A 13,566-nucleotide genomic window follows, 5' to 3' on the forward strand; every position below is an offset into this window, starting at 1 on the left:
GGAGGGAGGAATTAAACTGGTGGGAAACAGCACACTGAACCAACTTCCCTTTTTCAGGAAAAAAGAAAAAGGTCTGCAACGGAGAGAAGGCCACGTACAGATTCTGTATCTCAAAAACAACACAGAAGAGGCTGAAAGCTGGAAAAATTCGGACTCAAAGAGAAGTTACAAAATCGTAGCGATGGAGCGCAATTAACGGTGGAACAAGGGAGCGGTGGAGCCCGTCTCGGACGAAGGCGCGAAACCTGGGCACCGGCTGCCGGCCTGGCCGGGACAGGCTCCCGCGGGGTGGGGTGACCCGCCTGCCGCGGGCCTGCCGCGCCTGCAACGGGCGCACAGGGCACGGCCGATTGGCTGGGAGGTTACAATGCTCATGGCTGATTGGCTGGGAGATTACAATGCCACATAGCTGATTGGCTGGGAGGTTACAATGCCACATGGCTGATTGGCTGGGAGGTTACAATGCTGCAGGGCTGATTGGCTGGGAGATTACAATGCCACATGGCTGATTGGCTGGGAGGTTACAATGCTCATGGCTGATTAGCTGGGAGGTTACAATGCTGCAGGGCTGATTGGCTGGGAGGTTACAATGCCACACGGCTGATTGGCTGGGAAGCTACAGTGCCGTGGGGCTGATTGGCTGGCTGGCATCATTGGATGCTAGTTGGCTGTGTGGCCTTATTACTGTATGCTGATCGGCTGGGTGGCTAGGGAAAAAAATAATAGAAAACCAGCTTTGATGAAAGTCAGCTCATTTCAATTTATAGCATTTCTCCTCCTGCCTGGTACTGCTGGTCTGTACAGTTGTGCGCGCCATTTGCCAGCCCTACCTCAGGCAGGGCTAGGACCATCACTGTCACGTCTGCCATCGTCCCAGGCCACGCTCAGCAGCAGGTTTCAGGAGCCGGAGTTCAGACACCTGGAGCACCTGGTCTGGGTCATTTCTTACCATCCGTTTCAACAATTTATTCCAAAGCCATTGCCACGGGCACATCCATGCGGGGAAAAAAAAAAGTCTCCAGCCTGGGACCTCTTCCATAGTAAAAGCCAACAAACATCATTAACTCAGCTTTTCTTTTGTAGCTTTATCAGGGCTCTCACAGTAGCTGGGGAGCTGCCCACTCCAGCTCAGGACTGGTGTCCTTTCGGTAGGTGTTACAGTGCTCTCTCTCAGAAGCTGCTCCACAGGTTCGTCCTCTTCCTCCAGCTCCTTTACAAGGCGGTCAGGTACTCCCCATGATGGATGCTCACATACCTCAGCTCTTGGCAGTGCAGAGAGCCCACGCGGGGACCCACTCGTGAGGCCGGACCCCAGCACTGCCCCCGGCGTGGGTCAGTCGGGGCACAGTGGGACAAGGGAAGGTTGCACCACGCTGACCTTGCCTTTAACAGCCCACCCATCCCAGCCCCCCTCCAGGACGGCGCGTCCTCATGCATCGCTCCGAGCGTAGGAGCTGGCAGCGGACGGTGGCAAAGCTTCGGCAGAGGCGCCAGCAGTCCCAGTATGAGGCTGCGCTGCTTGAAGCCACCCAGCGCAAGAGCAGGACACAGTGGCCCGGCACTGCACCTTGGTTTGGCTGGAAACCAGGCATCGCACCCAGCTCATCTTGAGGAGAGACAGATGGAGAGAGACACGGCAAATTTCCCCTCTCATGGCAGCAAAAAAGGAGTAACTTGCTAGCTGCTTTCCTGGCAGGAGGGCGAGAAGAGGGAGCCTGAATTTTAGTAAAGCTCCTATGAACACAGGGACGAGCACAGGATCCAGTCTCAGCCTTGGGCATCTCCGTGCTGCAAATGCACACATGTTGGGCTGGTGAGATGTGTATCTCCTGGGGTGCTGGTTGGGCTTTGTCTGCTCACACTGGGCTCCTTTCAACCCCTAGATCAAAACCAGAAAAACCAGAAGCAAATTGTTCCCTCCATGGCATCGTCCGTCCATCGCTGGTGAACAAAGGTAGGAGCTATATACCAGCAGCACGGATAAATGGCTGTTTTGTTCTTGCACAGCGATGGCCAAACCATGCTCAGCGGACACAGAGAGGAGGTGAAGCCACGTAAAGCTGCGGTGCAGCGGCACTAAGAGCACCCGCGGAGGGGTGAGAGCCTTGATGTCCCATGGGCTGGGGCTCCAGCTCTGCCTCCCCCACACTACTCTGGACCCACCAGGAAGGAGGGAAGGAGCTGAGATGGGTCTCTTATAGGTCAGCAAATGGCCAGGGAGAGGCTTGGAGGCCTTTGGAGGGAGGAGAGAGGTTATGGGGGAAACAATGTGGGAGGTGAATCTGTTGAATGCACCTTTGCTCAAAAGTCAGAGAGGTGCCTCCACCCTCTGTCCCTGGGGACTGCTTTGGGGTGACTCTGCTCTCCCTCTGCCAGCAGATGAACGATGGGGCATGCTGAGCAACAGGGCTTTCAAAACCTGGGGACCGGGCTCTGTCCCACCGGTGGCCTCATGCCTGGCCAGGACCCATGATTGATTCTGGGGAGGGAGATGGGGATGAACGAGGCCAATATCTGACGCACTTCCTCAGCCCTGTCTTCACCAGCCTCCAGCACCAGAGGCTGTGCCGGGGACACGAGTCACTGGGGCTGGCTCATTTCTGCGGCTGTTTCTCTGCTCTGTCCCATCTCCTTGGGCGATGCTACATCAAGATGAATCTGGACCTACTCACCAGGGACGTCAGCAAGTTGGCCAAAGCTGGGGACACGCTCTGCAGCCCTTGTTCCCCAGCTCCTAACCCACGCTAGAGATACATGGCTGCTATCCCCAGGCAGCAGCATTCGCCCTCACCCCATAGAAGCAAGAGGGGCCTGGCTGAGCTGGACTTGGGGGACAGAAATGCAGCCGCCTGCATTTATTTTGCCTAACAACAGTGATCTCTCTGTATATTTTCATTCTGTTTTCCTAGGCTCAGCTTCCTCCTCAATGAAATGTTTCCAAAGCAGCCTGGCTTGGCGGCACGCCAGCCCCGGCTGCCAGATGAATGGGCGGAGGAGGAGGGACCCATTCCTCTTCTTGACACAGCATCGCTGCACAAGAGGCCTCTGTTGACATTAGGACTGGCTGTTCCCCCTCTCCTGAGAGGCTCTGCCTGGCCCTTGGCAGGAGCCGCACACAGGGCCAAGGCAGCAGGCTGCGTGTGATGTGAGACTGGGGTCTGTCCTCCTCCGGGGCGGTGGCACCGCCACGGGCACCAGGGTACCACGGCGCAGCACTGCCAGGACCTGAAGTCAGCCCTAGTTTCTTTCCCTGGAGCCTGCCCTGCTGAGCCAGCCCTGCTGACAGCTGAGCACTCCTTGGAGCTCTCAGACTCCTGCTAACGGCATTACTCCCCCAGACATCAGCGATGTGAAGAGCCTGTTAACTCCCCCAAAATACCTCTCCTCCAGCCCACTCAGAGCAAAACTCTCCCTCAGCACCGCTGGAGTGTGGACACCGACACAGGTTTTGAAGAGCTCCAGGTCTCCAGCACCTTTTGGGGGGGGGGAGCGATGCCATGGGGCCCCCAAGCACAGCACCCCCAAACCCTTCAGGCCTTTGGTCAATAACATATGAAGCACCATTGGCTTCACCCTAAACCCTGGCTATTACTCAGACACACAGGACTTTACCCAGACAGTGTTAACGTCTCTTTCTCACACTTCAATTTCTCTACCCAAAGCAAAACACCAACCCAAGTCTTCAGGGCTGGAAATTGGTCTGCTGGGAGGCAGCCAAACGGTAGCAGTGCAGCACAGTGCCACTGGACTACCCGCCCAGCACCAGACATGATCCTTCTATCTGCCACTGCTAATTGCAGATCTGGTTGTCAGCAAGGGAATGCAAATCTGTGTGTGCCCCACTCATCACAGTGTCACCTACTTGCCAGGGACACCTTTAGGAGCTGTGCAAGGAAAGGATGTGGAATTTAATGAAAGGGCTCAGGAAGTATCAGAAGTCAAAAGAAAGAGATAAAAGTCATCAGCATCTTTCCAGTTTGCACCTCTCCCCGCTGGCCATCTCCCCTCGCATCTTCTGCTGGTGGCCAGCACCCAGCTGCTGCAAGCTGAGGACCAGAGGCTGGGTCAGAGCAGCACCCAGCAGCCTGCCGCAGGGACACAGACTGCTCCCACCAGCCATGGTGGGGAGAGGGCTCTGCCTGGATCTGGTGGAAAAGAGGCCAACCACGCATCGATAAGATGAATTAGTTGTCTCAGCAGCACCGGCAAAATGAGCGAGAGGAGTGGAGCCCGTGAGGCCCGGCCTGCTTTGTTTCAATTACAGCAGCTGCCAGAAGAAAAAGATAACCTCAATACTGATGGCAGGAGCAGCAGACAGAGGTGCCCTTGCGGGCTGCTGGGAGCAGGTAGAGGAGGAAGGGGAGGAGGAGGAGGAGGGAGAGAGCAAGAGAGATGGAGGAGGGGGAGCAGAGTCTCAGCCAGCAGCCCGTGGGAGAGCCTGGCTGGCTCCCATGGGCGGGAGAGAAAGACCCGCCTGATCCCGTTGCCCTCATCCGCACAAGGAACGGCTCCTCTTCACCCTGGCTCTTGCCCCAGTCGCTGGGCAGAGCATCCCCCTGCAGAGACAGGGTGGAGGGGTGCAGCCTCCCAGGACGTGGGGCAGAAAGCCAGCTCAGAGCATCAGCAGCAGGACATGCACCGCAGCATGGTGCCGCATAACGCCGAGCAGAAAAACCATCTTTGCTCCCCACTCAGGCTGTGGGGTCCGGAGAGGCGATGGAGTGTCGAGTGGGGCTGTGTGGGATGATGGATGGAGCTGGAGTGAAGGGCTACAGGGCTGAGACAGGCATGGGGGCAGCCTGGGGTGCAGGCAGGCACAGCTGCCTGCCAGGGACGCAGCACCCAGCTGCTTGAGGGCTGGGCAGCCCCCAGCACTGTGCGTGCAATGGGGACCAGGCTGGGCACTGGGGACAAGATGCCTGAGATGACCTTGGACTGCTTGTGGGAACTCCAGCCCCACGACAGCAGCTCAGGGCAGGCACCCCAACATCACACCTACAAGCCAGAGACGAGGTGCCGAGCCAGGCTTCCTCCTGGCAGTGCAGGGTTAATGCCCTGCCCTGGGGGGGGACTAAGCCCTGGGTTGCCATGCTGGCAGGAGGTAACCCAAAGGTATGAAGAGCTGGGGTCTCTTCAGTCTTCAACCCCTTTACCGCCCAGTCTCTGAACAGGGGAATGCTTTATGGGGTCCACATCCAGCCCCAAGTCCCTGCCCGTGCCTTGTGCCCAGGGCCAGCCCCGTGCCGAGCGAGCCTCCCACCCTCTCCGGGGAAGGGCCCCACCAGAGGCCAGGCTGAGCAGGGTTCGCTTCACAGAGGTTTTATTCGTACTCTGGATATCCGCATCGCCCTCCAATCTCGCTTCTCCCCCAGGAGAGACCCCAGGATCCTCACCCCCGTCCTCCCAGGGCTGTGGGCCCTGGATACAGCCCCTAGGTCTCCAAGAGGGGACAAGGCCACCATCTTGCGGCCACCCATCACCACTGCACATACCCGTGTGCAAGGCCTGGAGGGTCCCCAGGATGTGACAGCTATGGGGGTACAGGGTTTAGACCATGGGGAGCTGCGACCTCCCACCGCTCCTAGTGCCCCCATCCCCTGGGATCATGTCCTGCAGGGCACACGCTGTCCCTCCCCTCGGTCCCTGGCCAGGACACCCAGGGGTGCCAGGACACCCAGGGGTGCCAGGACAGGCAGAGCATGCTGGCAGTGCTGCTCCCGTCCCAGTTCTGGCCCCTCCACCCCTGCCCCGCTGCTCCGTGCAGTGTCAGCCAGCAGTGACCGGGGACCTCCCGGTTTGCACAGCAGGCTTCATTGAGCACGGAAAGGCAGGCGGCAGCAGAGGAAGGCTCAGAACCGAGCCCTGGGGCTGAAAATGCAGCACCTTGGGGGGGTCTGAGGGGGATTTTCATCCCTGGTCACAGCGTGGGAATACGACCCACATGGGGGATGCTGGAGGGAGTTGTTACACCAATGCTGCTGGTGACCGGCAGCCCAAAGCGAGTTCTTTCATGCCTCTGGGAAGCGAGTTGGCGTGGTCTGCACACTACTGGGTTCTTCTGCAAGGCTGCCCAGCCTGGCCTAGTGCTTATTTCCCTCCTGCTGCTTCCCCTCATGATGGGGCTGGCCGTGGTCTCCATGGTGCCGGTGAGCATGGGTGGCAGGTTCGTGGTCTCCGCTCGGGTCTGTGGCTCTCTTGCTGCTGACCTCGTGGTGGTGGTGAGGACGGAGGGGGTTGTGCTGGTGGATGGGGGTCTCTGAGTCCTTCCCCTCTTGTTCGAGAAGTGGGCTCAGGGTTACAGGGACCTCCATGGTACTGTTAGCCTGGGGAGAGCAACACAAGGGCCGGTGCGGTATGTGAATGCACGCATGGCCCCGCAGTGAGCCTGCGAGCATGCCTGTGAGCTGGGATGAAAGCAGACCGGCATCCATCATGTAGAAAGCTGTGTGGGCCAGAGCAAAGGCTCTCCAGCCCCAACCCAGGGGGCAGGGAAGGCAGGAGAGGCAGGAGAGACACACAGAGCACAAGTCTCTCTGTACCTACATCCCTTGGCTCAAGCTGTCTGTGGTCCAGGGAATTCCTGAGCCAGGGAAGAGACTTTGCATTTAATATTTCTAGATGGATTTTTCTCCTAGGAAGTGACTAATTGCCTGCTGAGCCCGGAACTATGTCCTTTTCTTGCCTCTGAGCTTGCCACCCTCTGGGTCCATTGCCTGCCCCTTTCTTATATCAGAACAGCCAGCAACCCTAGTTAGCTTTTCCAGGCCTGGGCTATGACCCCTTTAGTCTGTTCCTTCTCAACCTGAAAGCTCTGACCTATTTAACTGCCCTTATTCCAGACCTTTCATCACCTTGCCTCTCAACCATGGACAAGGATGGCTGCCAACCCAGAGCCTGTCCCCGACGTGAAGATAAGGTTATTTTTTTCCTGATGTGCAATGCCAGAGGAGAGAAGGGAGCCCGGCTCCAGCAAGCATCCCTGCTCCTTACCTCTTGGGTGGTGTTGGGGTAGAGGGAGCAGTTGCCGCAGAAGTCCTTGCTGTGGGTGAAGCGGATGGCCGACTCCACGTAGGGGAAGTGGAGGAAGCTGTAGGGCAGCTGGATGTGGAAAGCCAGGCGTCCGCATCTGTGGGGAGAAGCCATGGCCTGGCTCGAGGCGGGGGGGTCTGGGGTCCCCCCAGCCCAGCCATGGGGGGAGCTTTGGGAAGCCCACCAAATGCTCCGTAACCCCCCAGGAAAGCCTCAGCCAAGACAGGGGACGCTCACCGGTCGTAGATGAGGAAGTCATCCTTGTCCCCTCCCAGGACCTGCCAGACGTCGGGCTCCTCCGGCTCTGGCTGGAAGACAGGGACACCCGGCGGGGCCTGGCGCTCCAGCTCCCCGAACATGGCACGGGAAAGCGGCGCCTTCTCGTTGACAATCATGTAGCGGACGTCGACCGTGCCCTGCCGGGCCAGCCTCTCCCGCAGGCCCCCGAGGCTGTGGGGAAGGAGGCACTGGGAGGAGGGTGCTGGGGTGGGGGGCCACCATGCCGTCCCCCAAGATGGTGGGGCTGGCTTTGGGGTAGGGGGAGCAGGGCTCACCTGTGGGCCTGCTGCAGGCAGAAGTGTCAGCTGGCCTTCAGCAAGGCCACCACTGTCACCTGCCCCACCGCCCCCGCCATGGGGGTCAAGCCGTTGACGCTCCACGCTGGTGCCTCCTGGCAGAGCCGGCTGCTGTTGGCCGCCCCCTCGGAGGCCGAGGCCAGCCCCAGCCAGGCGGCCACGGCCAGCACCAGCAGCCCCATCCCGGACCTCCGGCCCTGGCAGGGGGAAATGGGGCGTTAGCCTCCCCTCTGCCCCGGGGCTCAACCCAATGGGGTCCTCCCAGCCCCACTGCAACCCCAAACTGCCTCCCTGCATGCCCCTCTAGGGCAGACAAAGACTGGTGGGCAGTATCATACTGGTCCCAGCATGGCACTGGGAGCTGGGACACCCGCACCGGCGGGGCAAGGAAAGGGGGATGAGGCAGGGGCATCGGGGTGCCCAGCTCCTGACGAGCACAGCACCCTCACCACCGGCTTTCATGGGCACCCGCTGCGACAGTCGGGTGTCCCAGTCCCCCCCAGTGGCGAGGCACCCACTCCACGCGTCGGGGGATGAAGGTCCCGCTCCCCCCATGGGCCTTCTCCACCTCCCCAGCCCTGAAAGCCAGACTCAGCCATGGCCAGGGGTCTGTCTTTACCCCAGGGTGGGCAGGGATGCAGCCCCCATCGTCCCGGCCACTGGAGGGGAGTCAGTGGGACAGTGGGATGGTTTCACCTTCAGGTCACCTTGAGAGTCCTTGATGCCCCATGAAGCACTTGAGGGGTACACAGAGCCCTTAACCCCCCTGCCCCCAATATTTGCCTGAAGCCCCTTCCTCCCACAGCCCCCTAACCCTGCCCACCCCAAGATACACCCTGTCCCTCCAGGATCCAGCACATTTAATGGGCAGGGGAAGGACATGGGACTGGGGGAGATGATCTAGAGAGGTGGGGAGAGAGCAGGAGACTGTGGGGTCTGCTCAGGATGGATGAACCCCCAATCCCCAGCCCTCTTCCCCACAAGAACAAGCCCTCAATACCGCACTTCTCTTCACTGCCGTCCTCCAGCCAGACCTCGCTCCCGGCCCCAGCGACTCTCAGCAATGCCCAGCTGGCCCTGGTCTCCCTTTTATCTCCTGTCCACTCTCCCCGCCCAGGAGGGAGGAGAAGAGCCCAGCCAGAGCAGGGACTGTGCCCCGGCCACCACCGCCCGCCTCAGGGGACGGCAACAAGGCAGGCACTGTCCCCCTCAGTGCCACGCGGCTTCGGGGTCCTGCTGCGACACCCAGCGCAAGCCGTGCTAGGGCAAAGCGGTGCCTGGTGCTGGGCTGGCGCGGAGGGTACCAGGCGGTGCCGCGGGGAAAAGCCAGGCACGGCCACTCAACCCCCCCCCCCACGGGCACAGGAGGGCCGGCAGCATTGCCAAGGGCACTGCTTGCACCAAAGGGTTGCAGGACCATGGGTGCTACTGATGCACAAGGTCCCCGGGGAGCCACCAGCACAGCCTCTGTCACCCTGCAGCCAAAAAGACAGGTGCCTGTCCCGCACCCCTGGGGTGCTGCAGCTCCCTGCCCCGCAGGGTGCCACCCCAAAGGCCGTGCCGTCCCGGTGTGCAGTGCCACAGCCGCTCTCAGGCCGTGCTTGGCCCCACAGCAAGCCCCCGGTGTCTGGTCCTGTGCCCCCCGCCCAGCCCCACACCGGGGGGGGGCTGTGGTGGCGTGAAGAGCCCGTGCTCCCTTGGGAAATCACAGCGGTGGATTCCACCCCCCCGACCAAACAAGAGGAACTCACTGCTTTGGCCGCATACGGACATCTCTGCAAATATTTGAGCAGTTTATCATACCTGGGCTCTGTACAAAAACATGATAAGGCAGGGAAGGGCAGCAGACACAGACACAATGGGGGCAGCAACACGGTCCCGGACACACGAAGAGGGGGGGATTTGTCCGAAAACAGCCACAAGCAGCGGGGAGAGAGGGGATCGCTGCTGGGGAGCTGGAAGGGCTCAGGGATGTCAGCAAGGACCTGGGGCCACGGGCTGGGATCAGGGAGCCGGCGCAGCTGCGCGGGGTCAGCCTGGAGCAGACCCATCCCGTGACCGATGCCGGACCCTCCGCAGAGCTGTCACCCCCCACCCGCACGCTGCTCCCCCCCAAGTCCCTGCCGGGCACCCCAGGCACCGTGAAGCACCCAGCGCTGAGCAGGGGCACATATCCCCCGCTGCATGCCCTGCTCCGACGGGATTCAGGCTGGCGGGGAACGGCCCAGCGCAGACGCCGTGAGCCATTTCAGCACCGGTCCCAGCGACCCCCAGCCTGGCAGCCCGCTCGTCTCCTCCCTTCGCTCATCCCCGAGCCGGCGGCCGCGGTTATCAGCCTGGGCAGCTTTTGGTTCTGCAAACACAGCCCGGCTCCCCCGGGGTCGGTACCCGCTGTCGGTACCCGCAGCGTGCGGCAGCCACACGTCCCTGGCTTTCAACGTGCCGGAGCAGCTCCCACGCCGCACCGGCACGGCCCCACGCCGCGTGTGCCTTGCCCAGGACGGCACCCACCGATTCCTCCCACCGGGGAGGCTTCCCCATGGCGGGGCGGGTGGCTCTGCAGCCTCCCTGCCGTCGGCAACCCCCCTCCCCGTCCCGCCGGGGCCTGTTGCGTGCCGGGGAGGAGCGAACTGAACCGCCTCTCCGGGGCCGGCCCCTGCCCCGGCATCCCCTTCGCCCGCAGCCTTGACCCCGGTGAGCTGCAGGCCGAGGGCGGGCTATGGCCCTGCAGGCCCCCACGGGCACGGGTGGGGGGTGGCAGGACTGGGGGTGACGGGGCGGGGCGGCTGGGAGAGGCGGCGGCAGCAGCGGAGCGGGGCCGGGGCCGGGGCCGGGGCCGGGGCCGATCCCGCAGGGCCCCGCGGCGGGAAGGAGGGCGGGAGGGCGGGAGCGCCGTCCCCCGCTCGTGTGCTCACCGGGGCGGGGGCCCCAGCAAGGATCGCCCCTCCCCGGGCTGCTGTGGAGCAGCTGGGGGTCCCACCAGGGCGCTGCCGGGCCCCCTGCTCCCCCGCGGCAGGCGGGGTGCCCGGGTGCAGGGCAGCCTCCCCCCCCCCCCCCGGCCTGGCTGAGCCCTGTGCCCGGCCCGCGCAGGGAGCGCTCAGCGCAAAGCCCTTTTTTGGGGGGCAGGCGGAAGGCAATAATTAAGCAGGTGTCCCCCCCCACACCCCCAGGGCACCTCTGGTCCGGCCAGGGCGGCTGGTGCATGGCACAGGGTCAGGAACCCTCAGTGGGATGCTCTTGGGAGGTGATGCTGAGTGGGTTTTTGGACAGATCTTTTTTCCCCCTTCAGTGTGACGGGTATTTGGGTGGGGAGGGAGGCCGCTTTTCCCACAGTGTCCCTCCTGTTTCACCCTCCGTGCTCCTAGGGCAAGGTCACTGCCCCGAGCCTGTTGCGGGGAGCGTGGTAGCTCCGTGCCGTCCTTGTTGGGGAGGGAAGGGCACATCAGCCTCCCGTGACCCCACTGCTCCCCCCCGCCATTTGTGGGACACCACTGACAAGCACTGGGGCAGCACAGGAGCCTTTTAGCTGTAACCGGCATGTTGCTCTGTGTTTACCAGTCCAGCCTCCGTGTTCCTGGTTGCTGGTACAGGACATTCCCCCCCACAACCCTTGTCCCCATAGTCTTGCTTACACATGCACACACCCCTCCCTTATCCGGATTTCCCCAGTAACCTCCCTGCGGCACCCTCGAGAGACACATGGCTCCAGAGGGGACCTGCTGTGGCCAAGGCTCAGGGCTTTCCTCCTCTGTGACCCCAGGTGCAGGCATGGGGCAGGGCAGCTTGGCATCCTTGGGCAGCTTTTTGCAGCTGGTCCCAACGGTGGGTGCCCTTGCACAGTGTATTTCAGCTTGTGAGAGCCACTTATTTAAAATACACATATTTAAGGGGTGCAAATTTACATACATGTGCCTCTGTGCATGCAAATGCACTTGGGCTCTGTACAAGGTGGGGAAATGGCTCCTTCCTGCGGCCAGCAAGCCCCCCCCTGACCCCGTGCGTCCTCCCCGCAGCCTGCCCAGCCATGGCAGCCTCGCTGAGCCGCCCCTGCTTCATCTCCCTCCACGTGCCCTACAGGCAGGGCTGGGCCCAGGACCTGGCCACAACCTTTCGCTTCCAGCCGGTGGCCGTGCGGGAGACGCCACGGGTCCGGCAGCTGGCCTTGCGACGGGGATCTGCCATCTTCCTCATCAACGAGCGCCTGGCACCGGGGCCTGCCAGTGCCTCCTGCCACGATTTCCTCTACGACGTGGACCCCCGGCCCGCCTTGGGCACAGCCTCCAACGTCTGCTTCGAGGTGGATGATGTGCCAGGGCTCTGCGAGCGGCTGCAGAGCCGGGGATGCTCCCTGCCAGTGCCCCCCACCAAGGTGAGGGATGGTGGTGGCTCCGTCACCTATGGGGTGGTGAGCTCCATCGTAGGCAACATCAGCCATACCCTTCTGGACCGATCCTGCTACCAGGGACCCTTCCTTCCCGGCTTCCAGCCCATCCAAGGAGCTCCCTCAGCTGCAGGGGACGGGATTGAGATCACTCACTTTGACCACATCACGTACGTCTGCCCGCGGGGTGGTGCCCGGGCGGCTCTGGACTGGTACCAGCGCTGCTTCGGCTTCCGCCGCTTCCTGCTGAACCCGCGGGAGAGGCCGGCTGAGGGGTACGTGGTTGGCGGGCAGGGGGTGGGCATGCTGCTCCTCGCGCTGCAGAGTGCCCAGGGCACCCTAGCACACGGCTGCAAGCTCATCCTCGCCGAGTCCCTCTCGGAGGACGGTGCCAACCAAGTCGACACCTTCCTAGAGCAGCATGGTGGGGCTGGGATCCAGCACGTCGGCCTCCGCACCACCAATATCGTCTCTACGACCAGGGCTTTGCAGCAGGGGGGTGCGCGGTTCTTCACACCTCCCACCGCCTATTACAGCCAGGGGGGCAAAGCGGAGGAGATCCGGGGGGCCGGGCAGGACCCCCGCACGCTGGCAGAGCTGGGCATCCTGCTGGACACCACGGCACCCTGGGACAAGGCCCAGCCAGGCACTGATGCCAGAGAGCGCCCTTCCCAGGAGTATTTGATGCAGATCTTCACCCATCCCATCTTCTCCGAGGAGACCTTCTTCCTGGAGCTCATTGACCGGCGGGGAGCACCGGGCTTCGGGGAAGGCAATATACAGGCACTGTGGAAAGCTGTGCAGGTCTATATGGACCAGCAGCAGTAGTGGCAACACTGCAATCCTCCTCCCTCAGCTCCCTGTCCTCTCCAGTCCAATCCTGGGGCAATACGCCACTGTAGAGATGCCAGTGGGTGCCTGCGGCACGGCCCAGGTTGGCAGGGACCAAGGAAGGTCTCCCAGTCAACCCAGAGCCAACTTCAGCATGACAGCAGGTTGGTTGGAGCCAGGTCCAGTGGGGCTCTGAGCATCCCCCAGGACGGAGGGTCATTTCTCCTCCTTCCTGGGTTCCCGGTGAGTTATGAGCCTCATGTGAAGAGCTTTCTGCCTTAATTCCATCTTGATCTAATCAGACTTGTGCCTGCAGCATGGCCAAGGACAGTGCTGTCAGAGCAACACCCCCAGATGTAGGGGACGAGGGGCTGCCAGAGGGGAGTGGATAACCCAGGGGCCATGGACACCACAGCTCGTCCACAGTTACCACGCAGAGCACGGCCAGCTGCTGTGCGGGGCAAGTGATGGCCTCTTGCTCCTCTCAATTAAAGAACTAACCTGCAAGCACTGCTTTAATTTTTTTTCTCCTCCCATTTAAGATCTGTCAAGTGCCAGGCGAGGATGAAAGGGCCCTTTGCACCCCTCGAGGCAGGCTGTCCCCAGTCCTGCAGTCCCTAAACTGAGGCCGCTTGCCCCTCGCACACCCCCCAGGACTGGCCCCTGTCCCTGCCAGCCCCAGGCAGGGACGCAAGCCTGGGGAGGAGGAAAATCCTTGGCAACCCCCCTGGGAAGAGGCTCCCGGGCTTG

General features: G+C 61.8%; 2 protein-coding genes across 2 annotated transcripts; one reads left to right on the plus strand and one right to left on the minus strand.

The window, feature by feature from the left end:
- Window positions 1-5,887: 5,887 nt before the first annotated feature.
- On the minus strand, window positions 5,888-7,786 carry LOC142413213 (selenoprotein Pb-like). The gene is made up of 4 exons (XM_075509265.1): window positions 7,584-7,786; window positions 7,267-7,479; window positions 6,991-7,126; window positions 5,888-6,323 (listed from the first exon to the last, which is right to left on the minus strand). Exons 1-4 carry the CDS (start codon window positions 7,784-7,786, stop codon window positions 6,081-6,083), a joined length of 795 nt encoding a protein of 264 aa, XP_075365380.1. The 3' UTR covers window positions 5,888-6,080.
- Window positions 7,787-10,116: 2,330 nt separating this feature from the next.
- HPDL (4-hydroxyphenylpyruvate dioxygenase like) lies at window positions 10,117-13,333 on the plus strand. The gene is made up of 2 exons (XM_075508653.1): window positions 10,117-10,298; window positions 11,618-13,333. Exon 2 carries the CDS (start codon window positions 11,629-11,631, stop codon window positions 12,811-12,813), a length of 1,185 nt encoding a protein of 394 aa, XP_075364768.1. The 5' UTR covers window positions 10,117-10,298; window positions 11,618-11,628; the 3' UTR covers window positions 12,814-13,333.
- The last annotated feature ends 233 nt before the right edge of the window (window positions 13,334-13,566 follow it).

This window comes from Mycteria americana, chromosome 7 (genome assembly GCF_035582795.1).
Source record: "Mycteria americana isolate JAX WOST 10 ecotype Jacksonville Zoo and Gardens chromosome 7, USCA_MyAme_1.0, whole genome shotgun sequence".
NCBI lineage: Eukaryota > Metazoa > Chordata > Aves > Ciconiiformes > Ciconiidae > Mycteria > Mycteria americana.

Bases quoted from the DNA above. Each gene is read 5' to 3' on its own strand.
- HPDL (XM_075508653.1), top strand. From the start codon at position 11,629: ATGGCAGCCTCGCTGAGCCGCCCCTGCTTCATCTCCCTCCACGTGCCC.